We start from the raw sequence: 27,302 nt of genomic DNA on the forward strand, positions 1-27,302 counted from the left end.
CAGACAAATCCAGAAGAAACTAATGCCCGACAACCCTATAAACTCTCAATAGAGTGCCAAACCCCAAACGCTGGAGGACACTTCAATGAGTTTACACTATCGTTCCGATGTCTCTTCGTCTGCAACACAAAAATCAAGTCTCTCAGCAGCAGCAGCCACCCAGATCTACAACAACGTGCTCGCTGCTTCCTCAATGACGAGGATTCCTTTTGAAAAATAACTTTATGAATCAATCCACAAGGCTCTCAAAGATCAGACATCTGTAATAGCGGCTTTATCTGAAAAAATGGCGAAAGTTGAACATTTTAACAACTTCCTCACAAACCAGATTTCTAGAGAGGCAGATCTCACGGTGCGCTGGCAGGAACGCTTGACTGATCTAGCCGCACGACATTACTGCCACAATGACACTTTGTCAGAAGGCTTACTGGACGCCCTAAAATGGATGCGCCACAATGCCGATGTGGCCACATGTAATCCAGTGCGGCTGCTCTCTAATGTCGACAAAATGACAGAACAATCAACAATTGTGCCTACAATTGAAATACCATCGAATGGTAGGTCTAAAGCATCGGTTGGGAGTAAAGCAAGTGGAAAACAAAGTGGTCCAGCACCCCTGAATGTGCCTCAAATTGGACACTCTAAATGAACAAATCAGAACCTTGCCCCATCGGCGCAATTATTACATCCAGAACAGACGCAAGTAATCCTCAAAAATGTCACCCAAAATGTCTTAACGGAAAACTCAAACACAACCTTGAGCCAATTTGATGTGACCTCTGATGTTCATCGGCCTGTGGTGAATTCTACGAACGACATGACTGAGCCAATTGTGATACAGCCATCTCGGTGCCCGACCAATTCGTTTGACATCTTTGAAGGATCAGCCAAATCAATTACCACTGCCCAGCCAGATGCTTTACCTGTTAATTTTGATCCACAAAAGCGCCCTTCCACCAAAAACGTGCAAGAGGCCAAACGACTACGACTAACAAAAGCCAAACCCAAAGTAAAAAAGTTTATCAGAAATTTGTCTTCTCCGAAGCAGTTGGGTCTGTTCAAACGAGTGGATTTAACAAAAGGAGGGCAACCCAACTGTTGCCACAGCAGATCGTGTTACCTCAAACAGCGCTTTAATCTCCATGACTAACAAAAGGAGAAGAGTGGAGTCTGAGACTGGTACTGTTGATAATTCCGAAAATGGATCTGAAATAGACCTTTGTGATCTATCCACATACTCAAATCAAGGAGACTCATTTGAGAGCCATGAAACGAGGGAAATCGATCACTCAAAGCCGAATCTGAAGTCACTTCCTAGACCAACTAAACCAATGTCTAACCAAAGACCCACACCACTCGTGCTGAATCTGCACGATAGAAAGGTATCAAAAAGATCCCAAGATCATCACGACCATCCAAAGGAGCCTTTATCAAAATGGATCCTAAAATGCACCTTAACCCAACAGAGTAAAAAGGTACATTATTCCTCAAGGGTCCACCAAAATGACTTCTTCCCCACCATCCCAAGTTGGGAAATTACGTCTTCAAAACAAAGACAATGAGAATGAGGTCAACCTAAATCGTACCAACATGAAGTTATTTAAATGTATCCCCAGCGCTATGAGTCAGACGATATCAAAATTGTGGAATATCCAACGGAACGCACTGCTGACCAAGTATTACTGCACATTGCTTCTGCTTCAGTTCGAAATACAATCATGCGAGCTTCTGAAGAATTATTGGCCTTTGGTTTCGATATAATGACAGAACCATCGGAGCAGACACAGCGTGAACAGCTGCTCTTCACCATCTTCACCTAAGCATGACACCACCCTGAGTCGCAACAACCTGAGAAAATCACTTGCTGAAGTTTCAAAAAGAGAAAGCCATTACATGAAAAATAGCCGCAAGTCGGCACGGGAAAACCTCAAATCCATTTCCCATAATGTGAGCCAATAGCAATGATCTGTAGGGCATGAATCCTGGTGCGAGTTCCTATCCTGGAAAACGAGAGGGTTCACGCACCTTTTTAACAACTTCAAAATCAACCTACGAAGGGTGATCGTAATTTGCTTACAGGAAACGTGGCTAAGCGACGTGCCGACAAGAGATGGTTTTGAAATTCACTTGAATCCGGCGGTAAAGAACCTCCAAGGTCGTCCCTACTCGGGCCTCCTAACAATGATAAAAATCAACATTTGGTGGAAAACACTGGAAACATTCAATCCTAATCCCTTTATTCAGGGATTGGTCATGCAATCATCCCATTCTAAATTAGAAGAGCGTCAGCACTTACTGATCATTAATGGATACTGGAACCCCCACACAATCAGCACAGTGTCCTTTCTAAAGGCTACCACTTATCTGACAACGCAGTAATATATAGAAATCTATCTATAATTTGTTGTGGAGACTTAAATTGCTCCTGGTTTGCTTTCAACGATGATCAACAGAAAAATCTACTGTTGGAAGACCATGAGATCTCTAGCCGGAGTCGGGCCTGGATGACGGCTCTAAAAAACCGCAATGGCAATTCCAAAGGGGACGATCCCCCGGTTTCCACCTGGCATCGTGAGGCCTCACACAGTATTCTGGACTACTTCTGGGTATAACAAAACATCGTGGAAAAGACGATCAAGCTGAACGTCGCTAAAATGATCAACAGCGATCATGACCTTTTGCGATTCTCATGTTTCTTGGAGTGGGTACACTCGGATGGGCAATATGAAATACTGATTACAGTCAACGCAGGGGGAAATCGCCTGCGAATAAACGGGCCCCAACTTCAAATTTTGAGTGACCAGCTACTCAATCTTCATGAAGTTCTTCAAGTCAACTATGCCCCATTTTTCAGCCAATTTAAGTTCTCAATGGTTGCGGCGCGGTCAATGGGTATGTCTCACAAACATGTGTCATGTACAATCATTTCTGAACACAAGAAAACCATGTGGTTCGATATAAAACGGCTGAAATGAAACTTTAGTGTTCTCATAAAGCCTGAAGAGCAAAGAAAGGTAATCAAACAAAGGCGACAGACGTACCGAAATTGGTTAAAATCTCATAAAATGATTATTCAACAAAATAGAGCTGAAGAAATGATGAAAATCTTGGTGACTAAAGATGAGACAAATATGGGCTATTCTTAATACGGAAAATTCTCGATGCCCTGCCATAATTTCAAACGAAATAAACAGTGTGACTTGCGAGGATCATTTCTCTGAAGTCTACCAGAAGCCACATGATGAACCGCTTACAGCTACAAGGTCCGCTGATGTCAATTGGGATGTGAAGATGTTTGTCACTGACATAGTGAAAATGATCAAGAGCCTAAAGAATTCTCATGCCGCTGGTCCTGACGTGATTACCAACGTGATGTTGAAAAACACGCCCAACAATGGGCAGCTTTGATCGAAGTTCTGTTCAAGACAATATCTATCATGAAGCAAATTCCTGATTCATGGCTGGAGGCAGTTGTAGTCCCAATATTCAAGAAGGGCAATCTGGCTATTCCGTCGAACTATCGCCCGATTGCCCGTCTTGATACAATCGTACAAATCCTGGGCTCATGTCTCCGTCAAAAACTGGCTGCATGGGCATCTAAGGCAAAAATATTGGATATTCGACAAACCGGCTTCACTCCAGGAGTAGGCGTAGAGGTAAACCTGCTCATTCTAAACATCTTGAAGCTGGAAACCCTGAAGTCGAAGAAAAAACTGTACCTAGCCTTCATTGATATGCGTCAAGCATTCGATAAAATAAATCGCGGCCTGCTCCGGAAGAAACTGCAAACCTGGAATTGTCCAAAATCCATATTGGAGTCGATACAAGCACTCCACACCGGCACATCAATGCAGGTTTGGCTAAACAGTCAAGGTGACCTAGCAAACAAAATTTCCACACACAGGGGTGTGAAACAAGGATGCCCCATGGCAGCGGAGCTTTTCAAGCTCTTCATTGCAGACGTACTAGACCACCTGAACAAGGTTCGTTGTTGCCCTCCCAAACTCAATGGTTCTCAAATAATGTGTATAACTTATGCGGATGACATTGTGCTTATCGACCGGACTCAAATTGGGCTAGAACGGTTGTTGAAAAACCTCATTGAGTATCTAAAATTCAACGACTTGGAACTGAATGCAGAAAAAACAAAAAAAATGTCTATCGGCTCCACATGTTCTCGGAAAGACAAAGCATTTAAATGGAACAGAGAACAAAATTTTGACGCCAGTTAACTATTCGCTACCTTGGTGTCATGTTCAACAATTCTTTAAATGAGCACCATTGAAGGCAGGACTTATTTGCACGGATGACTCCGTTTGCCATTCAGGGAGACAAGATAAACGGAGACTATGGGAAATTCAGTTTATAACCCGTTACAACATTTTACGTTCAAAAGGTAATCCCAGCGATTACTTTTGGCGCCGAGGCCAGTTGGAACATGGCTCCACAGACCTGGGACAGACTAGAAGCGATATTCTGGAAGCGTGTGTTACGTCTACCACGTTATGTATCCATCACAGCGATACGTTACGAACTATCCTTGAACTCCTTATACTCAGTGGTAAGCTGGAAATCAATGAGTGTCTGGCGGAAAATGTGTGTAGAACCAACCATACCTGCTTATAAAATCTTTGCTACAAATCCTGACGTCTCCAATAACAATCTGCTGATTGAGTGGAAATCAACCCTGGCAAATCATCAAAAAAATTCGGACAAAAAAAATGACCTAATTAATCTTCCGCAGCTGGCCAAAAAGAAATTTGAAGCCTAGTCTTGGATCTGTAACTCAGAACAACGAGACAAACTGAAATCCACATTGAAAGCCGAAACCAGTTTTCATTGACTGAATAAACCCTGCAGATACTTAAAGTGTCAAACACGCTACTGCCATGAACAATTTCTGAAGTTTTGACTAAATGCCATGCAAACAAAGGAAACGTTGTGGCAGAGAAAGAACAAGGACACATTAGATAATATTTGTCAATACTGTTTGAATGACATTGAATCGTTACATCACTTGGTGATAGTATGCCCAGGGTTAATTACTCAGCGCTCATGCCATCTTGGGAAGTATGCACCTCAGGACGATGATACGGCAAACTGGTGGGGTCGGGTGATTGCAGGGCATGATATAAATCCAACATGTGCTATTGTAAATTATCTTGACTCATTCTTACGAAAGGGGGCGTAAGTAACTTCTGTTGATGTAGTCAAAGAAGAACGATACTGCCCAGGTCTTTTCTTGTTCAATTAGTTCTTGTGTGACCTAATCTTTTTAGTATTTCCAAACATGACGCGGGTGTCATGCGTTATGCTGCACTTGACGTACTTATCTTGTCATGTTTAGACGTGATTCTTTTGTAACAAAAGTTGTGCTTGATCGACAGTGAAGTTGTGATTGCTTGACTGAAGTTTCAATTAAAAAAAAAGTTTGAGCTTCATTTGCTCGAAACTTTCCACAGGGACTAAAAAAAATATATATTTTAGACATTTGTTTTATTATTGCCACCTTTTTGGCCAATAATAGTTCTAACCAAACTATTCCTTTAAGAAGGAACAAGTTACTTACCTGTAACTGTTTCTCCAGCATGGGTCTGGCATGGATTCACATGCTCATGAATGTTCCCAGCCAGGCTGGGAATTCTCGGTAAAGAAAGAAATCAGTTTAGTTTCTGAACTGTCTTCCTACTAGTAACCAATCACTGGTCTCTGGGTCATACTGCCCCCAGCCAATAACTGCCCTCTACCTAAGACCCTCCTCTGGCAGCCATCTTCAGATTTGGTAGCACGTAAAGTGGCAGTAGGACCAAGAGAAGAGAAGCAGAGGGGTAGGCGGGAGGGTTCACATGTGAATCCATGCCAGACCCATGCCAGAGAACAGTTACAGGTAAGTAACTTGTTCCTTCTCCAGCATGGGGTCTGGCATGGATTCACATGCTCATGAATATAAGAATACCTAGCAGTACACACATGCACAACCACGGGAGGTGGCAAGGCTCAACATTAAGCAGTACAACAGCTCAACATTAAGCATCTCTTACCTCCTCACCAGGCTCACCTTAAGCGAACAGGTTACGCAGCACTGCCTGGCCGACTCAACTCCTCCCTGGAATCCCGGTTGACGCAGTAAAATCTCGTGAAGCTGTGTGTCGATCTCCACGTAGCAGCCCTGCAGATGTCGAGCAGTCGCTCTGGTTGAATGGGCTCTCGGACGGCCCGGCAGCGGTTGGTTTGCCAACCGGTGACAGTGCATGATGCAGCCGGAGAGCCATCTGGAAATGGAAGACTTCGAGGAGGCCTTCCCTTGTTTCACAGGTCCAAAGTTCAAACAGCTGTGATTTCATCCAAAAACTTTGTGCGGTCCACGTAGAACTTCAGCGCTCCAGCCACATCCAGCGAGTGCAAAGTCCTCTCAGCCGGCGACAAAAGCGACGGGAAGAAAACAGGTAACACCAAGGGCTCGTTGAGAAGGAAGTCCGACGGCACCTTGGGCATGAAGGAGGGGTGCGTCCTCAGCACCACCCTCGTATCGTGAAAAGTCAGGTATGGAGGTTTACAGGAGAGGGCCTGGATCCCTCCCACTCCTTAGTGCAGAGGTGATGGCCACAAGAAACGCTGTCTTCCACGACAGGAATTTCAACGGTGCCGAATGCAGAGGCTCGAATGGAGGCCCCATGAGCCTGGACAGCATCACATTGAGCTCCCACGCCGGGGCTGGAGCCTTCACCGGCGGGAATGACCAGAACAGTCCCTTCATAAACTCCTTCACCCGGCGATGGGACTACAGCGATGATCGCCCCGGGGTCCTGGAGTAGCGGGAAATCGCTGCTAGATGGATCTTGATGGAGGCGTGCGCCAGCCCCGCCTTGGCCAGCGACAGTAGGTACGGCAGCACTTGAGGGGCCGTAATCCGTATAGGGTTAATCTTCTGTGCAGGGCACCAGACAGAGAGCCTCTTCCATTTGTGTCCATAACACTTGAGTCGAGGGCGTCCTGGCCTTTGCAAGCACCTCCTTGCAGTCCGAGGGGATATCGGACCCTCCAGACTCTAGCGCTGCAGGAGCCAGGCCTACAAGTTCAGCGACACCAGATTGTGGTGGAGGATGGCGCCTCCTTCTCTGATAAGGAGATTTATGTCCGTCGGCCGTTTGACGGGGGGGGGGGAGACGCTGACATGTCCAGAAGGTCCGGGAACCATATCTGCCTCGGCCACGCCGGTGCAACGAGAATCATCCTGGACCGGGACCGTTTGAGTTGGTTGATGAGTCGCAGCAGCAACGGCAATGGTGGGAACGCATAAAGGAACAGGCCGTCCCAGGGGAACGAGAAGGCATTGCCTATGCTCCCCGGCTGGTGAAACCTGCTGGCGAACCTCTGGCACTTGGTGTTCGTCACCGTCGTGAACAGGTCGATCTGGGGATTGCCCCATCGAAGGAAGAAGAGATCCACTTGATCCTGCCGCAATTCCCACTCGTGGCACGAGCGCAGCTCCCTGCTGAGTGCATCGGCGATGGTGTTTTTTATTCCTGCTAGGTGGAAGGGTACCAGAACCATCCCTTGGGCGACTGCCCAATGCCACAGATCCTGGGCCTCCTTGGATAGGGCTGGGGATCTGGTGCCTTCCTGCTTCCGGATGTAAAACATCGTTGTGGTTTTGTCGGTGAAGATCCTCACCACCTTGCCCTTGTGGGACGGAAGGAACGACGTGAGGGCCCAGAACACGGCTCGGAGCTCCAGGATGTTGATGTGTAGTGACCTCTCCTCCGGTAGCCAAAGACCTCTTGCGTGTAGATCTCTGGAGTGAGCCCCCCATCCCTCCAGGGAGGCGTCCGTCGCCACCGTCTCCTGATAGGCGGGGTCTGGAAGTCCATACCCGCCGTCAGATGCCCACGGGTGCCCCACCACCGGGTCGCTTGTTAAAAGATCTCGTTGAGTGAGATCATGTCTTTGAAGTTGTCCGTCGCTTGCATCCAACGGGCGTTGAGGAACTCCTGCAGTGGTCGCATCCGCAGTCTGCAAAGGCGCACAAGGTAAATGCAGGAGGACATGCCGAGCAGGGACTTGACGGACCTCACCTTGGCCACATCCATGGTCGACAGTTGTTGCACCTTGCCTAGGATGGCCTTCGTCCTTTCCTCCGACGGAGATGCTAGTCGCGCCACTGTGTCGAGCTTGGCTCCCAGGAACAGGGCAACCTGCGACGGTACCAGGTACGATTTTGCGAAGTTGATCGAGAATCCCAGATCCATGAGCAGTTGTACAGTCTTCCTTGTGTGATCGACTGCGAGTTCTCTTGACTCTGCCCGGATGAGCCAGTCGTCCAGGTATAGGTAGACGTGGATCCCCTGTAGGCGCAGCCGCGCTGCCACTGGTGCTAGGCACTTGGTGAACACCCTGGGTGCCGACTTCAGTCCGAAGGGAAGGGCCTTGAACTGGTAGTGTGTTTGGACTACGAATCGCAGGAACTTTCGATGACCTTTCAAGGTGGGGATGTGAAAGTAGGCATCCTCCAAGTCCAGCGACGATAGGAAGTCGCCTTCCTCCAGCTGTGCCAGCACGTGCTGGAGGATGACCGTCCAGAACTTCTGGGACCTGATGTACTTGTTTAGACGAAGGTCCAGAATGGGTCGCCAACCGCCGGTCTTTTTCCTTACGAGGAAGTACCGCGAGTATACTACGGAGCCCCAGAGCCTCTTTGGGACAAGTTCGATGGCTCCCTTCGTTATCATCGCTCATATCTCCCGTAGCAGTTGAGGGATGTGGTTTTCCTTTCTGGCCACAGGTGGAATACAGGGACACTTAGAAATTCCAGTGTGTCCGCGGGCCAGGGCATCCAGCACCCAACGGTCGGTGGAGATGGACTCCCACACGCTGTCGAAGGTGCTCAGGTGGGGGGCCCGACGCTACAGCCGGTTGAATCCTGCTGGGTGGCAGTCTTGCCGCCCTGGCCTCCTTGGCCAGGACGACAAGATCCTCCTGGCTTGCCACGTCCTCTGTAGGCTTCCTGCGACGAGGAGTGGGCCGCTTGGTGGTACATCGAGGAGCTGCTGCTGAATCCTTTGGAGGCACCTTGCTTGCCTCCGGAGTTCTGAAAGGGCGGCCGTCGTTGCTGAAGAACACCCAAGGCACGAGCCATCTCCATGTCGGCCTTGATGGCTTGCAGCGACTCGTCCACTGCCTTGCCAAACAGGTTGTTCCAGTCGAAGGGCATGTCCAGGACCCTGCTTTGCACGTCTTGACGGAAATCGGTTGCTTTTAGCCAATCACGCCGGTGAAGGCAAACGCTGTTGCCCATGTTACGAAAGCCGGTGTCGGCAATGTCCGTGGCCACCGTTATGGCATGGTCTGACGCCACCTCTCCTTCCTGTAGGATCTCCAGGGCCTCAGCCCTGTTGTCGTCCAGGAGGAAGTCCAGCAGGGAAGCGATCTTAAACCACAGCTCCCCGTCGTAGCAGGCCACAATCGCGAGGGCGTTGGCCGCTTTAATGGTAGTCGCCGCCGACGAGATGACCCGTCGTCCCATGGCGTCCAGTTTCTTCCCCTCCCTGTCCGGCGGAGAGGTCGAAGTTGACGCAGTCACCCCCACCGCTTTCTTCTTGGTCGCCGCGGAGACAACCGAGTCCGGGGTAGGCTGCGCCCTAAGGCACATTGAGGCAGAATTCTTCTCGTACCGCTCTCTTGGCAGGCGCCGTGGATGGGTTCTTCAGGAGCAACAGCCCCGCGTCCCAGATGTCGAGTAACGGAACCAAGAGGACAGTCTTCCTTTTGGCCTCCCGCCGTTGATCGAGGAAACCTTCCTTCTGTTCCAGAGGGCAGAGCTGGAAGAGCTTGGATGCCCTGGCGATCATGGCGTGGAAGGAGCCAATTTCGTCAGACGGGGAGGCGGTGATGGAAGGCCCAGCCCGTCGTCACCACTGTCGTTATCTGTCCCTGTCGTGGCTGTCCCCGTTCCCGTATCATCCCTCGGATCAGGAGAAGGAGATGAAGGCTGCGAAGGCTGGAAGGGAGGGGGTGGATGAATTCTCCTCCGCTTGTTTGGGCGACAGTCCAGACTCCGCTGGGTCGTCCGTTGGTGGTAAGGGCAACCTTGTCCTCATCTCCGTACACAAGGCCTGGATCGCCATCAAGATTGCTCCCGGGTTGTCTTGTGGTACAGGGACCGGCTGCGACGGGCGCGACCATTGGGGAGAGGAATCCTCTGCCTCCACGTGTTCCTCGTCAGCCCCAGCGTTGCTTTCTTCGTCCGCCTCTTCGGGATCCTTCCCGTGGGACCGTACCTCCTCGAACTTCTTGTTCAGGATCTTCGCAACTCCAGCCAGCTCCTCTTCAGAGGCTTTATCTGTGTCACACCCCCCCTCTCTTTTTCCACCCGGGGGTCTTATCGATGGGCTGAAAAGAGGATTCCCTCCGCGGTGGCAGGGAAATGCTAGGCCCTGAGGTAGTGTGGGGTGGGTGTGGGGGGGGAGGTCACCGCCTCGCTCCCCCTCGGCTGTCCCCGTCAGGATCGACTGGGCTTCTCAAGGTTCTCAGCTTTCCTCTTCCCCAAGCCTGAGTGTTGGCTCGTGGTTGATGGCGTCGGTGAAAGTGCGCCCTGCCTGGCAGCCGAAGGAGCCCGACCGTTCAGCGCTCCCGGTGCCCACGGACTCGCGGTGCTTAGCCTTTTGTTGGGCCCCCGTCGCCAGAGCTCCCTCAAAGAACTTAGAAGATCGCTCAGACTTGTCACCTACCGCTGGGCTCTTCCACGTCGATCCTTCATAGTCCGTTCCGACATGTTCTTGCAAAACGCACAGTCCTTCTCCACGTGCGTTTTGTCCTCATGAAGGCAGTAGAGACATCTGGAATGCTCATCTTCCTTGAAGACATTCTGCAAACCGCATCCAGGGCAGCTCCTGAAAAGCTTGGATATGGGCGTCGTGTTTCCTTTGTCTTGGGCCATGTCCACACAGGGTAGGCCTCCAAGATCTTCTGGAATCCTCCAGGAAGTGAAAACTTCGCCCTTGAGGGGCATAGAAAAATCCGAAACAGGTCCCCGTTGATTGGAAGTAGAAACGGTGGAGCTTGAGGCTCGATTGACTGAAAAAAAATGAGAAACTCTTTGAAAACCGCAAAATGCAGTAAAAGCTCGAGAGCTAAGCACGAGGACTCCCTGCTAGAGGAGGGGCTTCGGTTGAGGGCAGTCACTGGCTGGGGGCAGTATGACCCATAGACCAGTGATTGGTTATTAGTAGAAAGACAGTTCAGAAACGAAACAAAACAAACTGATTTTTTTCTTTACCAAGTATTCCCAGCCTGACAGGGAATATTCATGAGCATGTGAATCCATGCCAGACCCCATGCTTGAGAATTATTTTTTTTAAATGGTAGACATTTCAAGGGTTAAGGTAATCTTTCAGAGCATGGAACCATAACCGCATAACAGAGGCATAGATTACCCACAGCAGGTAGAGGAATCTCTGCCATGAAATGGGGCATTGGGACATTATGCATCATCCAACACTTTTACGGGTCACTCACACTGGACCAGCTACAGAGAGATGCAAGGGTGTCACCCACACCTCAGCACCAAAAGGCCACACAAACGCTATATTGAATTTTATAAACGCCATTTAATATTGGTCAACATGTTATACGGCCGATAAATAATGGCCATGGCATTGTAAACATTTTCCAAAAAGGCTGGTATGTTATAAACGCGGGAGCACTATGTTTCCAGATAAGTAACAGCCTGCTCGGTTATGAAAACAAAGCAACTCCAAATACAGCAACCACTGCCAGGAAAGAAAACAGGAGATGATACAAGGGTTTACAGAACTTGCATTTGCTACGATTCATGCCCTGAACAAGGTAAATGCATTTACTTTTGGCATGGTCAGCATATTCTTTATAATCTTGAATGAACCCTCTAGGTTATAATCACTAATTGTGGGTTAACGAACATGATAGCAGAATAGCATATGCCAATGACAAGAAAGCATAGAAAGGAAAATATCATACCAGATTTGGGGGTCGATGGTTTAGCAGGCACTATATCCTTTTCACTCTCAGACGAAGAGTCACTGCTGTCGGTTTGCCCGATAATCCCACTTGCCTTTGATTGTTCACCTTTTAGAGGTAACAACTGTGGTGGCATGACTTTGCTTGCAGCCAGTTTTACATTCTGCTTGGGAGTTTTCTTTGCAGGGGTAGATTTTTCCAGAGGATGCAAGGGTTTTACTGTGATGTCCTTCTGTGTTAACTGGAAAGAAATAAATAGGTTGTGGGCCAATGCATTGGCCAGCAAGTCTACAAAATCATCTTGAAGTTTGGCAGACAGCAGTATAAAAGCCAGGAATGTTTTGTTTATAATTTACTAATCTCTTTTGTTAACATTTTCTCCTGTCATACAAAATAAGCTGGGATATCATGGGAGATATTCAGAATATTTCTCTGTAATGAAACTCATGTTGCTATACAGACTATGTGGTCTACATCACAATATCCTTTATAGTTGGCTCTCTGGGTTGAGAAGTGGGGTTAGCGTACTAGCATTAAATAAGAATGGTCATCTAATGGTACTACTGTTAGGGAGATGTTTCCACATACCGCTGAAGAGGGAGGTGAAACCATCTATTCGAAGGCAAAAACAGCATTCCAACAAAAGAAAGAAAAAAAAAAAAAACAGACCTCGCTATGGTAGTAGCAGTGGCAGCACACTGCAGCTTAACTCAAGCAAGGGAGGAAAGCTGATATGGCTTTCAACCCATTGGCCAGATCTGCACCCCACACAGGCGTGAAACCCATTTGCACCCTCAGATTTATCTAGGGGTGGACATGGTTTATTTTTGTGTGTCCTCTTAGGAGATAGACTTCGCTTGCACAACTGAACTGCTGAGTTGGTGGGGGCGAGATGGCCGCCACCATAGGGAAAAGGACTAAGTCCCTTTTACATTTCTATGGGGTCGGTCGGGAGCAGGTCGAGCAATGTGTCCGGAGTACAAAACTCCAATCCAGCAGGTAAGTGGGGAGACACAAAGGGGGCAGGGAAGAGGTTTGGGTCCGTTTTGGGGGTTGGGGGGCAACAGGGAGTGGCTCCCTGTTGCCTCCCAACATTAAATAAAAAAATAAATACATATATTTTACCACCCACGGAAAGGCCTCAGGGGCTACAAACAGCAGGCACATAATGTGCATTCTTGCTCGCTGTTCCAGCCACCTGATTGGCCAAGCAGCCTTCCCTGGGTGCAAATGAAGTACATTAAATGCCCACAGCTAAACCCAAATGACACACAACACTGATATACTGCAAAAAAATACAGAATCTCCATTTGGTTAAACAGGGTCTACATATATAAACAGAATAGGTCAAATATGACCCAACTCAACGAAAAAATACCCAAGCTGTCCAACTAGCTAAAGACAATACAAGGTTAAGGGTTGGGCAGAAAAGGCAACCCTAGACACAGAATGAAAGTCCTGTTCAGGAGCGAAAATGTCAACACACTGATCCCTGGACATCTAGCACATAGTAGCACACTATACATTATATAGCCAGGAGAGAAAAAGGAACAAGTTACTTACGTGTAACTATTGTTCTCCAGCATGGGTCTGGCATGGATTTACCTGCTCATGAATACTGCCCCCAGCCAATGACTGCCCTCTCCCTTAGAGTACTTGCATGCCTCCAGTCACGCATGGAACAATAGATGTGTTTCAAGAAACCATGTTAAAGGATTTGAAGAAAGTCTCCTTTAAGCCACCCAAATACAGGAACTTGAACAAAAAAGACATGTCCGTAATAAGAAAGTTGTATGAAGACCCAGACATTACAATTCATTTAGCCGATCAAGGAGGAGCCTTGGTAATACTGAACACATCGGATTATCAAGAAGAGTGTCAAAGACAACTTCAAGATACTAAGACATAAGGTCTTACCTAATGATCCAACACAAGGCATCAAGCAAAGAATTGAAGAGAACCTAGTTGATGCTGAATAAAATGGGTGGATGGATCTCGTCAGCAACTTAATCATTTTTAAACACAATACCTGAAGATTCCACACTTTTATTTACTACCGAAAATTCATAAAACCCTGCAAAAACCGTCGTTGCAGCAGCCGAAGGAGTATTGCAACCCTTAGGAATTTACATTGACAGAATGGTACAACCTATCATCCAGAAATTTCCTTCATACATTAGGGACACCACAGATTTCCTCAACAGACTGCACACTATAGAAATAGAACATAGAGACATCTTAGTCACCATTGATGTATGCAGTTTGTATTCATCAATACCACATGATTTAGGACTACAAGCAGTGGAATGGATCTTGTTGAATGAAGAAAATGTTGGAGCTTCTAAGGAATTCATAATAATCTTGCTTGACATGATAGCACGGAATGCATACTTTAAGCACAATATAACTTTCTACCAACAAATAAGCAGTACCGCGATGGGAGCGACCATGGCGCCAGCATATGCCAATGCCTTTATGATCAAGTTTGAGGAAGATTATGTTTTGCACCATCCAGTTTGGCGAAAGAACACTGGGGTCATTATATAGACAACATTTTTGTGGTTTGGAAAGACAACAGAATCTGCAACTGTTTTTGCAATATCTCAATACGATTGATACGAGACTTCAGTTTACATCAGAAATTGGAGACCCTGCTATACATTTCCTGGATGTACAGATAACACCATCAGTTCCTAACTTTGAGACAAACATTTTTCATAAACCCACGTACAGGAACAATCTCCTTCATAGGCTAAGTTTCCACCCACCTACAACCATCCTAAGCTTACCTTACAGTCAATTACTAAGAGTCAAAAGAATTGTCAATACCGACACAAATTGGGAATGTGAATCAACCAAAATGCTAGACAAATTCAAAGAGGGTACAAGGAACTAGAACTCCAGGAGGCGAAACAAAGTGGATAAAAAAAGTATGAGCACAATTGTTAATACCAAAAAAACCAAGATAATAAAACAGACCCACAACTTGTGTAAGTAAGTACAGCATCCAATCCAACAGGATCAAGAAAACAATTCTGAAACATTGGCCATTATTAGAATGTGACAAGATTACAAGGCAATTAAAATAACAAACCCATCTTTGCTTTTCAAAGAAGCCATAATCTGAAAGACTTCCTAGTGGACATTAACCCCAATCGAATTAAAAAACAATGCAGCAAACATACAGGAACTTTTCCATGTCTTTCATGTAACAACTGTAACAATGTGACTAAGGGCAATATCATAACTGTCAGGATTCCTGCCCCCAGCCCTCCAAGATGTCAGGCTGGAGCCAGGCCACGATCACCTACATGGCCCTCAAGGGCCTCTCCATTCCTCCAAAGACCCACTTGGAGTCAGACTTGGCGCTTGTGGCACCAGACTCACTCACTTCCATAGGATAACATTGGGGATTGGACTTGTTGTGCATTGATGGGGACAAGATGGATGCCCCCCACATATTTTGGTTCCCAGAACTGCATGTGCAGTCTAGCCTTTTGGTTGTGGTTCAGCCCAGAGACATCTGGGATACCCAGATACTATTTAAGCCACGCCCAGGCTGAGAAACATGCTTTGTGTTTTCTGCACCTGCAGCGTGACACTCACCGTTTTCGGATCGGTCTCTAGTAGGCCTGCATCTTTCTTCTGCGCTCAGCTCCTGCAAGAACACTGTTAGGGACAGCCTTACCTTGCAGCGCTTCTGCCCATCATTCATCGCTTCTTCTGGTCTGCGGGCATCTTCGGCGGTGTCATTCCCATCCCGGCATGCCGCTTCCTAAGGAAAAGGGAAAAGAACAGAAAAAAAGGCATTAGTAAGCATTCAGCAAATCTTTGCTTATTTTTGAAGACTGTACGAGCTTCAAACGCTTACCTGAATCCCAGCCGCTCTGAGGGACCTGTCCCCGGAACTTCTCATCCATCTGCAAGAGGGAAAAGACACTCCAGGTTAGCGTGGAAACATTAGAGGCGTCGCATACCACGCTTACTCACCGCATTTCTTCTTCATAACCGGCATCTACGCTGAAAATGTCGCGGAACCCAAGATAGAAAAAGAACTCAGTTCCATAGAAATACAAAAGGGTCGCATTGCGCTCTCACTCACCTTCAGCGCTACTCATCTCAGCAGCACATCGCCATCCCCGGACGCCGGCCATCATCTAAGGAAGGAAAGGAACGAAGTTAGAGAACTGGTCAAAAGACTCATTATACTTACCTGTCTGACTCTTGCCAGAGATAACTAGGCAGCAACTAGCCCGCATCAATCAACGCGCCCCTGCGCTGAAAGCAGGACGGAGAGCACACTTTCCAAGAAAACAAGGCGAGCTGTGGATCAAAGGGAAGGGTTGGACCCCGGGGAAGAAGGGGTTCAAGCACACAGACACTAGGGAGTTAAACTCTACCAATCCTGTGTTTCAGGCCCAGTCTCCAGTCGAGTAGACTCCAGGGAAGGGTTCAAGGTCGTAAGAGGTCAGAACAGGCTGAGTGACGTCCCCGTGGATACCAGGTGAGCGTTGCAATAACCCATTCAAGTACCGGCAAAAAAATACTATTGAAAGACTATGCTACATGCGAAACACAGAATGTAGTATATGTAATTAAATGCCCGTGTGACCTTACATACGTTGGACAAACCAGTCGCAAAGCACGCATACGCTGGAATGAACATAAATCTAATGTAAGAAACAACCGACATTCACCGGTAGCAAGGCATTTTCAAGATTGTTAACACCAGATGCCACAAATGAGGTTTCAAATTTTGGAAGTAATCAGAACCAAGGATTTACGCATGAGCACAACTAAAAAACTAGAACGCGAAGTGTTCTGGATTGACAGGCTAGGAACAGTTGCTCCCGCAGGATTGAATGAAGAATTGGACTTATTTTGCTTCTTATGAATTCCATAAGGTGATAATGTTACCCAGAAAATGAAATCACCAAAAATATACTACTAGTATTTTTCACAATGAACGGGGACGTATACGAGCAATGATGTGATATAGCAATAACATTTATTAATGAATAATCATGCTTTACCACACAAGTTGTATGCATAACAAACAAAGAACCATGTATATCCAGGTGCGAATTAAGCATGATAGACTAATGTGCGTGTGTATTTTAATATCAAGAATAGACACTAGATATTAATTGTGCAAACATCATTAGGATGGGCAACATGCACTTAGTTTCACGAAACAGCAAAATACACACCAGTCATTTCCACACGCAACGGACATTGGAAGTGCCGTCTTGCGTTTAGAACATTGGCAATAATAATGCGTGCTATACCAATAGTCATCAGATAGACCCCTAGTATATCTAACACCATTTAGACAGTAAAACACAGTTTTTGAAGTACCTAATTGATCTTTGGGTTTTGAATCGAATACGGCTGTGCTCGTCCAGCACTTAGAATCCGACCACAATTGAACTACAATCCCCTACACCTATGGACCACCAGAATGCGTCGTCGCGTAGGCTTACGCGATGACGTTTCACATTTAAAGAGGGTGGGCGGAGCACAGCGTTCTGTTGCCAGGGGGAACCTCAGTTGCCCCGGACACCACAACGCTGCGGACCCTCGAGACAATCCAGGACAAGAGCGCTATCAAGTAAGCATTACTATAACGCTGATTTAGGTATACGTACATTTGGGAAATGCAAGCAAGATTCCTAATTGGGTTACGTGTCCTTGTTTAGAAAGGACCGGTTGAATTCGAACACACAACCCCAAATTCTTTTTAAAAATGGAATCAACATAGAAGCGCACCTCATCTGCGATCTGATGCGGTAAGCCAGCAACGGATTTGCCTTTTTATTAATTTTTTCCGTACATGTGTTGATCAGTAATATGAAACTCACGAGAGTAAAGGCATACACCTCCAATTGAATGTTAAGCAGAGTATTGTTGATTTTTTTCACAGAACATCAAGGCGTGTATAAGGAAACATGAGTATAAACACAAACGGCCGTAAAGCCCAATAAAACCTGGTATATTCACGAGATGAAACATATCAGTTTAAAATAATAGCAGTTCGCAGCCAAGAAGTGTGCCACACAAATTGTGATTGGAAGGAAAAGAGCAATAAGGAAAGCATACTAAAAACTGGCAGGTATGTGTTATTCTGGTGACATGAACAACCTCAAAAGCATTATTATGAATGTTGATAAATGCACATGGTATTGTTTATTTTGAGTTGATTGCATTTGGGGTGAAGTTAACTCCAAGCTCTTAATATTTTTTAGAAATTCGCCTTGAGGAAGGACCCAGTCCGAAATGCATCGTCAAAGGCTTCTGCCATAACAATTATAATAAAATAAGATTTGAAAACAAGAGTGTAAGAGTGATTGAAATTCAAAGAAACAATAGGAGTTGATCTATGGATGATTAACTACACAGGAAGTACAACAAAATACTGAACTCTGAATAAAAGTACAATTGAAGTAGTATTTACTAGAGAAATAGGCGTCTCCAAAGCTCAGTGGATGAGCCACAGCTGTTTATTTCCTGCCCTCTCCCGAAGCCCCTCCTCTGGCAGCCATCTTCAGATTAGGTAAGCATGTAAAGTGGCAGTATGACCAAGAAGAGCCGCAGAGGATACATGGGAGGGTTCGCATGTGAATCCATGCCAGACGTATGCTGGAGAACAATAGTTACAGGTGGCATAGATTCACATGCTCATGAATAAAGAATACATAAATGTACAACATCACCCAACCACAGGAGGTGGCAAAGCTCAACAGACGCAATTACTCTTACCTCCGCAACAGGCTGACCTTGAAGCAAACCGGGTGCGTAGCAATGCTTGGCCAACCATGGACTCCTCTCTGGAATCTGTCTGTGGAGTAGAATCTTGTGAAGGTCTGCGTGAAACTCCACATAGCAGCCCTGCAGATGTCCAGCAGGGGCACACCAGACAGGAACGCCGTTGCAGTGATCGCTCTGATGGAATGGGCTCTCGGACGGCCGGGCATTGGTCGGTTTGCCAACCACTGACAGTGTGCGATACAGCCAGAGAACCACCCCGAGATGGAAGCCTTGGACAACTCCTTCCCATGGTTCACAGGACCAAAGTTCACAAATAGTTGATACGTCTTCCAGAAACTCTTCGTGTGTGCCACATAAAGCTTCAGCGTACGAGCCACATCCAGCGAGTGCAAAGTCCTTTCTGCCGGCGACAAAGGTTTCGGAAAGAACACAGGCAACACCAAAGGCTTGTTGAGGTGGAATTCGGACGGAACCTTTGGCATGAAGGAGGGGTGCGTCCGAATAACCACCCTTGTGTCGTGTAAAGTCAAATGAGGCTGTTTGCAGGACAGGGCCTGGATCTCACCCACCCTGCTGACAGAGGTGACTGCCATGAGGAAAGCCGTTTTCCATGAGAGAAACGAGAGGGGCCTGATGCATAGGCTAGAAGGGGGCACCCATGAGTCTCGTCAGTACCCAGTTGAGTTCCCACATCAGGGCAGGCGCCATCACCGACGGGAACAACTGAAACAGTCCTTTGAGGCACTCCTTGACGAGACGGTGGGACCAAAGAGAACACCGTCCTGGTGTAGCGGGAGATAGCAGCCAGATGCACCTTGATCGAGGCATGCGCCAGCCACGCCTTGGCCAAGGACAACAAGTACGGAAGAATCTGCTGGGCTGTGACCCTCAGGATTGATCTTCTGCGTCCGGCACCAAGTCGCAAAATGCTTCCACTTGCGTCCGTAGCACTTAAGTCGACGATGCTCTGGCAAGGACGTCCCTGCAGTCCGCCGGCAACTTGGACCCTCCACAAATTCAAAGGCTCCAGTAGCCACGCCTTCAGGTTCAGCTACCCTGGGTCGTGATGCAGGATTGCGCAACCTCAGGAGAGCGGATCCGCGACCACTGGCAGCTTGAGGGGGTGACGTTGACAGGCTAAGAAGATACGGGTACCAAATCTGCCTCGGCCACGCTGGGGCGATGAGGATCATCCTGCATCAGCACTGTTTGAGTTGATGACTCGCAGCAGGAGAGGCAACGCGTACAGGAAGAGGTCTTCCCAGGGGAAGGAAAATGCATCCCCATGCTCCTCGGCTGGTGCAACCTGCTGGTGAATTTCTGGCATTTGAAATTCTTGGCCGTCGCAAACAATCGGGGGTCTGCCCCACTTGAAGAAGAGGCTGTCCACTTGATCCTGTCGAAGTTCCCACTCGTGGCAGGAGCACAGCTCCCTGCTGAGGAGTCAGCGATGGTGTTCGACTCCCGCCAAGTGAAAAGGGATGAGGAACATCTCTAGTTCGATGGCTCAGTGCCACAAGTCTCCTGCGCCTCTGGAGAGCGCTGGGGATCTGGTGCCCCCGGCTTCCCGATGTAGAACAGTGTGGTGGTATTGTCTGTGAAGACCCTCAACACTTTGCCTTTGAGGGAACGAAACAAACAACTTGAGAGCCCAGAACACTGCCCACAGCTTCAGAACATTGGTGTGGAGATCCCTCTCTTCCGGCAACCACAGGCCTCTGCCATGGAGAAGTCCAGTGTGGGCTCCCCAGCCCTCCAGCGAAGTATCCGTGGTGACTATCTACTGGTATGGGGGCCTCTGGAAACCTGTGCCCCTGGCAATGTTGGAGTGCATGCCGCACCACCTTATAGCTCGCTGGAACTCCTCGACGAGAGCAATCTTTGTCGGCAAAGCTTCGGGACACCTGGTTCCATCGAGCGTCCCGGAATTCCTGAAGGGGTCGCATCCGCAACCTGCAGAGCAGGATCAGGTAGATGCACGACAACATCATGCCGAGCAGCGACTGGATTGGTCCGCACCGTGGCGATCTTCAGTGCCAACAGCCATTGCACCCTGCCCAGCGGGGCCGCTATCCTCTCCTCTGAGGGAGCCACCAGACAGGAAACCGTGTTGAGCTTGGCCCCCAGCAACAGCGCATTCTGTGATGGTATCAAGCATGACTTTGGATAGTTGACAAAGAACCCCAGATCCGTCAGCAGCCGGACGGTCCTCTCCGTGTGTACGACAGCTACTTCCCTTGATTTGGCACGGATGAGCCAGTCGTGGAGGTACGGGTACACGTGTATCCCCTGTAGACGCAGATGGGCCGCCACTGGTGCCAGGCACTACGTAAACACCCTGGGCGCTGACTTCAGTCTGAAGGATAGGGCCTTGAATTGGTAGAGCCTTCCCTGTACGACAAAAGCAGGACCTTCCAATGCTTCTCGTGAATGGTACGTGGAGGTATGCGTCCTCCAGATCCAGCGACGTCAAGAAGTCTCCTTCCTCCAGTTGGCCGAGCACGTGCTGCAATGTGACCATGAATTTTTGGGACTTGATTTGTTGAGACTCCACAGGCCTAAAATGGGCCTTCAGCCCCCAGTCGTCTTTACCAAGAAGTATCTGGAGTAGACTCTGCTGGCACTCGAGTGTGTCCGTGAGCGAGAGCGTCCAGTACCCATCAGTCGATGGAGATCTTCCACCTGCTGACAAAGGCCACCAGCCGGCCCTCCCACTGGGGTGCGTGGGTGGGGGCCCGACATCCTGGCCAGTTCAATCTTGCTTCAGGGCCTGCATGCTGCCTTGGGAGCAACGACATCAGCCACCTCCACAGAAAGCCTTGGAACGGCCTCTGTAGGCCTCCTGGGACGTGGACTGGGAGGGTATACGGTACGAAGAGGACCCTCTGCCGAAAACATTCGACTATCTGCCAGACTTCCACCCGTCGTGCCTCTGGCTGGTGTTAAAGAGTGCCCAAGGCAAAGACTAGTCGACGGCCTTCCCAAAGAGGTTGTCCCTGAAGGGCATGCCCAGAACACTTATCTGGACTTACTGATGAAATTTGGTGGCTTTCAGCCAGCCACGACGACAGAGGTAGACACCTTTTCCCATCTGTTGGAACCCTGTGTCCGTGACATCCAGGGCCGCCGTGAAGGCATGGTCCAATGCCACCCCCTCCGCCACTGGAGGATGGAAAGTGCCTCGACCCGCTTACCGTCGCATGGGAACTCCAGTTGTGGGGCCATCTTATGCTACAGCTCCCTGTCATACTTGGCCAGGACTGCAACGGCGTTGGCCGCCTCGACTGTTGACGCCACTGAGTAGATTACTTTTCTTCCCATGGCATCCAACTTATTCCCCTCGCTATCTGGAGGGATGAAGACAAGGAGTTCTACAACTTCTTCCTTGCTGCCGAGACCACAGTCTGGGGAAGGCTGTTGATATTGTATTTGTATCACGCTCGTACACAAGTGTTTCAGAGCGTGATGAGGCAAGGGAGGGGAAACAAGGGAGAACAAAAGGCAATGATCTTACTAGGCCCAGTGACATTGAGAACGTGCAAGTGCATGCGAGAGGGGAAAGTGCAAGGTGGGGGAAACGGAAACTGCTGAGCAAAGGAATAAAATTAAAATTATAAAGTAATGAATAAATAAAAAGCTACAAACTAGTAGTGCAGCCAGTAGGTGGCAAGTGCTAGGTTAAAGGCTACAGACAGGGTGTGTTTGAGAAGTGCAAAAAGAAAAAAAAGGGTGAGCAGGTACCAGAAAGTCAGAGGGTAATCGGGTGCACGATGCGGAGACAGAACAGATCAGCAGGGGAGAAGAGGAGCGAAGGCAGAAGCAAAGAGGAAGGTCTTAAGGTGCTTCCGGAACCTGAGATGGTTCTCCAAGTTTCAGAGTGGCATGGAGGCTGTTCTACAGGGAGGCCCCAGCAGAAGACAGATCTACCCCCAGCTCGTTTCTTTGAAAAACAAGTGACCCAGAAGGAGTTAGGGGTGGATGAGCGAAGAGCTTGGGAGGGAAGGTATTTGAGGAGGGGCAGCTGAAGGTATTTTGGAGCTAGGCCCCAGAAAGCCTTGTGGACAATGCAAAGGGTCTTGAAATTAATCCTTGCAGCCACTGCAGCCAGTGGAGAGATTTAAGGGCTGGAGAGATACGATCCCAGGGCTTGAGGCCAAGGACAAGTCTTGCAGTCCTGTTCCAGAGAATAGAAGCAGGTAGATTTAGAAAGAGGCTGTTGCAATAGTTCAACCTAGAGAGAACCAGGGTTCGAGAGACAGTGAGCATCTGGGAGAAGGAGAGGAAAGGCAGAATACCTCAGAGGAGGTGAAGTAGGAAGTTAGATTTTATTTTTTAGAGACATCAGAGATGTGAGCAGAGAAGGAAAGCGTGGAGTCAAAGATGACCCTGAGGTTCTTATCCTCACAGGTCGGGGTAGGAGGAAGGCCAAGGGAGGCCAGCCAGAGACTTGACAGGAAAGGAGGGTGACGGTATGCCGATGGAGGATCTCCGTCTTGCTGGCATTCAAGCAGAAATCGCTGGCCGCACACCAATCATGAATGGCAGATAGGCAAATCAGAGATGAGAGAAGGAGAAGAGGAGGCTGAGGGAAGCCTATAAATGAGTGGAGTGCCATCACCATAGCACTGAAATTTGGAGCAGAAAAATCGCAATGTGGTGGGCGAGGGTTGCCATGTATTGGTTGAAAAGCAAGCGTGAGAGGTTATACCCCTGGGGAACACAACAGGTAGAAAGGGAGATCAGATGAAAGGAAGGACCCAAGTTGGACCTGGGAGGGTCGATCAGAGGAATGAAGTCAGCCGGGCCAGAGCCTTATCGGTGATACCTAGGGTTGTCACAGAGACAGTTCAGCAGGATCGTATGGTTGACTGTGTCAAAGGCAGAAGAGAGATTGAGTAGGATGAGGACAGAGGGGATGTTGGAGTCATGGTTGGAGAGCAGATATTCATGGATGTTCAGGTGAGCTGTTTCAGTACTTCTGACAGCTCTAAAGCCTGACTGATGGTTGTGGAGACAACCAACAGAATCAGAGTGAAGGTTAAGCTGCAAGATGGACAGCTTTTCCAGGAGTTTGCCCAGAAAAAGAGTGATAGAAATGGGGGGAAAGTTGGCCGGGCAAGAGGGGTTAGTAGTGGGTTTCATGAGAAGAGGGTGCACGAGAGAGTGCTTCAGGGCGGGAGGGGAAGACTCCTGAGGCGAAGGAGAGGTTGCAGAAGTCAGCCTGGGCAGGAGCAAGGGTGTCAATGTGGTCTTTGATGGTTTTGGAGGAAGAGGGAAGGAACACGTTTCAAAGACTGGACTTGTCTAGAGACCTCGTCAGGGGAGAAAAAGAGGAAAGGGTGAGAAAGAGGGTGGCTGTAGGAGGGCCAGAGTTCACAGAAGGAAAGGGGGGAAGAGGGGGAGGGCACAAGATAGTGGACAGGATATCCTGGGTTCTTGAGATGAAGTGAGAGACAAGGGCCGTGCAAAGGGCCTGGGATGCAACAGGAGAGGTAGAGACTGCAGCAGGGTTTGCCAGCTCCTTGCAGATTTTGAAGAGTTTGGCTGAGTTGTTAGATGCTGCAGAGACAAAGGCTTGGATGTGGGCTCTCTTCTTAGTGTGGACAGAGTCGGTATTGCCGTTGGAGCAGGCGACAGGCTAGTTTGTCAGAGGATGAACAAGAAGCCCTCCATTTCCTCTCTGCAACCCTGCACCTACGTTAAAGTGTAGCTAGGTCAGAGTCATACCAAGAGTTGCACTTGGCTTTGGGCTTCAAACAGATCCTCGTGACAGGGGCAAGAGCATCAAGAGTAACGGGTCACGTGGGGAGGTTGATGCAGCGGCGTAGTGAGCTCCTTCACTCTTTTTTGCCGGAGGTTGGTCCGGGGCCGATGGCATCAGTTTGATTCTCCGACACCAGGGTGTGCAGGGTCGAAAGGATGTCCAGCGATACATCCCTTGGAGCGGTCGGGGTGGTGTGCTTACTGGGCCCTGCGCTGTCGGCACATCCACCGCTGCCATCGGGATTGTCGGCGTCGCCCGTCCTTGTTAGGCAAGATTGTATGTAATAACCCTGTGGGAGACTACACCAGCCTTGTCCTCTTGGCAATAGGTAACCCAACCTTTGTTATAGGCCTGTACTACACAAGTTGGTAGAGTGACTGAGCAGCCAGACTTATTTCAAGAGGGGTCAATGTGAGCTGTTGGATTGTAACAGATTCACAGTGACAGGTATTCAAATAACACTTCTACTCAAGGTTTCTTGATTAAAATAATGATTTATTAATTTGTCAGTTTTAAAATAAGCCTTCTTTAGATAGGAGCAATTTGCAATACTTAAATATACTTCAAAAATATACTCCTTTAGTACAATTAAGTAGATAACCTTTTGGGATGGCACACAGACACTTCCTACACCCTCGGGTGATTTCAATTATTAGGACAATGAAAATTAATATATCACTTTTCACAATTAAAAGGTAATACTGGAGTTCTGGCAAAAAAGTAAAGGTTAGGGAAGGAAACAAAAGGTTAACACGTTTCTCAAACAGTTAAGCACTTTTCAATCCCCTAATGAAATGTAGGTTAACCCTTACCCAGCTATACAAGTAAGGTATGTATGACTTTTTAGAGGGACAGATCAACAAAGTCAGAGGGTCAGAAGAGTCTTCAGGGAGCCAGTACAGCCAATGTCAATCGCGCAGAGCTGAGGCACTTCTTATAGATAGCACAAAAGTCTTGCAATGTTAAAGAGTTTTGTTGTAAAAAGAAATGGCTGTTGGGCCACAAGCTGGGAGGCTTGTGAAGAGCAAAGCTGCAAGCAACTCTGCAAAGGTCAGCCAATGCAAGTCTCCAGCGAGAGCAAGCAAGCTACATACAACAAGAGGAAAGTGTAAAGGACAGGAGGGGGGGGGCGGTCTGTACTCCTGCTCTTTATACGGCAGAGGAGAGGAACAGAGGACCCCAGCCCAGATTCTGTATTGTTGGTAGCAATGGACGAGCAATCAAGGCCTAGCTTCTCAGGAGGTAATGCAGGCTGGTTCTTAAATACAGTGTAGTCCCAGGGGCGTGGCTAGCGCACGACAAGATGGCCGTCTAGCACGTGAGCTCCGGCTTCGATCAATCCTGAAGACCGACCATCCTTGCTCAGGGCCGCCCTAGCAGCACGATCAACACGCCGCTGTGTGGCGTACGGTCGCGGCCCCCACTCATCCAAAACTGGGGTTTGGGCACCGGACCGTGAGGAAGATACACCGCCCAGAAAATCCGGCGGCCTTTGGCCGCGTCGCTGGCCGCCTGCGGGCTCCGCGCGCTACCCATCCGGAGCCGCGGGGGGAGGGGTCGCGTGCGAATACACATCCTGTCCGCGTGTGGCCCGCCTAGACCTGGTGGACGCGGAGGCTCCCTGCTGGTGTCTTGGTTCTGTGGACCGGGGGTCTGACGGGGGCGACTGTCGGATCGCCCGCGCGTCTCCCCTGCTTTTCCTGAGCCTGCGCGGAGCCCGTGGAGGACTACTGCGACGACATCTGCGGGGTCTGGCTGGACGGCTCCCGCCACAAGTAGGTCCGGTGTGGTGGCTGGCGGAGGGAGGACCGTCCTCAACTAGGGACTGGCACTGGAGGGTGTGGACGCACTCGGGGAGATCCCCCCCGGACAATAATCCTGTTGGGGTCTACGGAGCCCGCCACACACATAGCGAGACTCCTTGCGCCCCTGGTGCGGGCCTAGGCGGCTGGGGCATTGGACTACGCGACACAATATTACCCGTATGCCTAAAACTTGGCGGTTACACGCATCGGCATGCAGTGTGCTGCTGACCCCGTGGTCACCTATCCGTAACTCTCCCCTATAAGGGACACTGCGACCTTGCCTGGTTGGTTCCCACTGCGGCTTCGTTGGACTCACCCCCACCCCGGCTCGATCCCTATTGCATATGGGCCGCCACGATTTGAAGGGAGCGCGCTCCAGGAAAACCGGTCCAATGGACTCCTTTGCAAGTGCTCAGCCCAGCGGGTCCGCGGATCCGCCAACGCAGCGGGCAGCTGGATCGCCCGAGCTGCCAATGGAGGAGAGGGTGGATAGACTGATGGCTATGGTCCAGGGTGGCTTCTTGGCGGTGAATACAAAACTCGATGACATTGGGGCAACAATTAGCTCCCTCAAGGCGAGGGTGGACAAGGAGAGTGCCCGCACCACTGAGGCCGAAGGTAGAATCGCCACCAACGAAGAGGCGATAGCACAACATGATCGTGACATTGCCCAACTGAAGGGGGACCTCCGGAAAACTCTTAATAAGTGTGAGGATCTGGAATCTCGTTCAAGGAGAAATAACATAAGGCTGGTCGGGGTGGCCGAAACCTTCGGTAAAGGAGCTATGGAGCGCCAAGTAGAAACCCTCCTGAAGGAACTGCTGGGCCCGGATACATTCTCGGCCCACTTTCTGGTTGAACGAGCACACCGTACATCGGCACCCCCGCCCAAACCGGGCGCTCCGCCCCGTACGATAAGGAACAAGTTACTTACCTGTAACTGTTGTTCTCCAGCATGGGTCTGGCATGGA

At 48.9% G+C, this 27,302-nt stretch overlaps 1 protein-coding gene across 4 annotated transcripts in view; it reads right to left on the reverse strand.

Annotated features, from left to right (window-relative positions):
• The window catches only part of TCOF1 (treacle ribosome biogenesis factor 1), a 926,286-nt gene that overhangs the window by 111,303 nt on the left and 787,681 nt on the right, over window positions 1–27,302 (reverse strand). For all 4 annotated transcript variants that reach the window (XM_069654046.1, XM_069654045.1, XM_069654047.1 and 1 more), the window contains one exon: window positions 11,995–12,235. In XM_069654046.1, coding sequence (XP_069510147.1) covers window positions 11,995–12,235 — 241 coding nt within the window. The remainder of the gene's footprint in view (window positions 1–11,994; window positions 12,236–27,302) is intronic.

This window comes from Ambystoma mexicanum, chromosome 3q (assembly GCF_040938575.1).
Source record: "Ambystoma mexicanum isolate Mex_15411 chromosome 3q, UKY_AmexF1_1, whole genome shotgun sequence".
NCBI lineage: Eukaryota > Metazoa > Chordata > Amphibia > Caudata > Ambystomatidae > Ambystoma > Ambystoma mexicanum.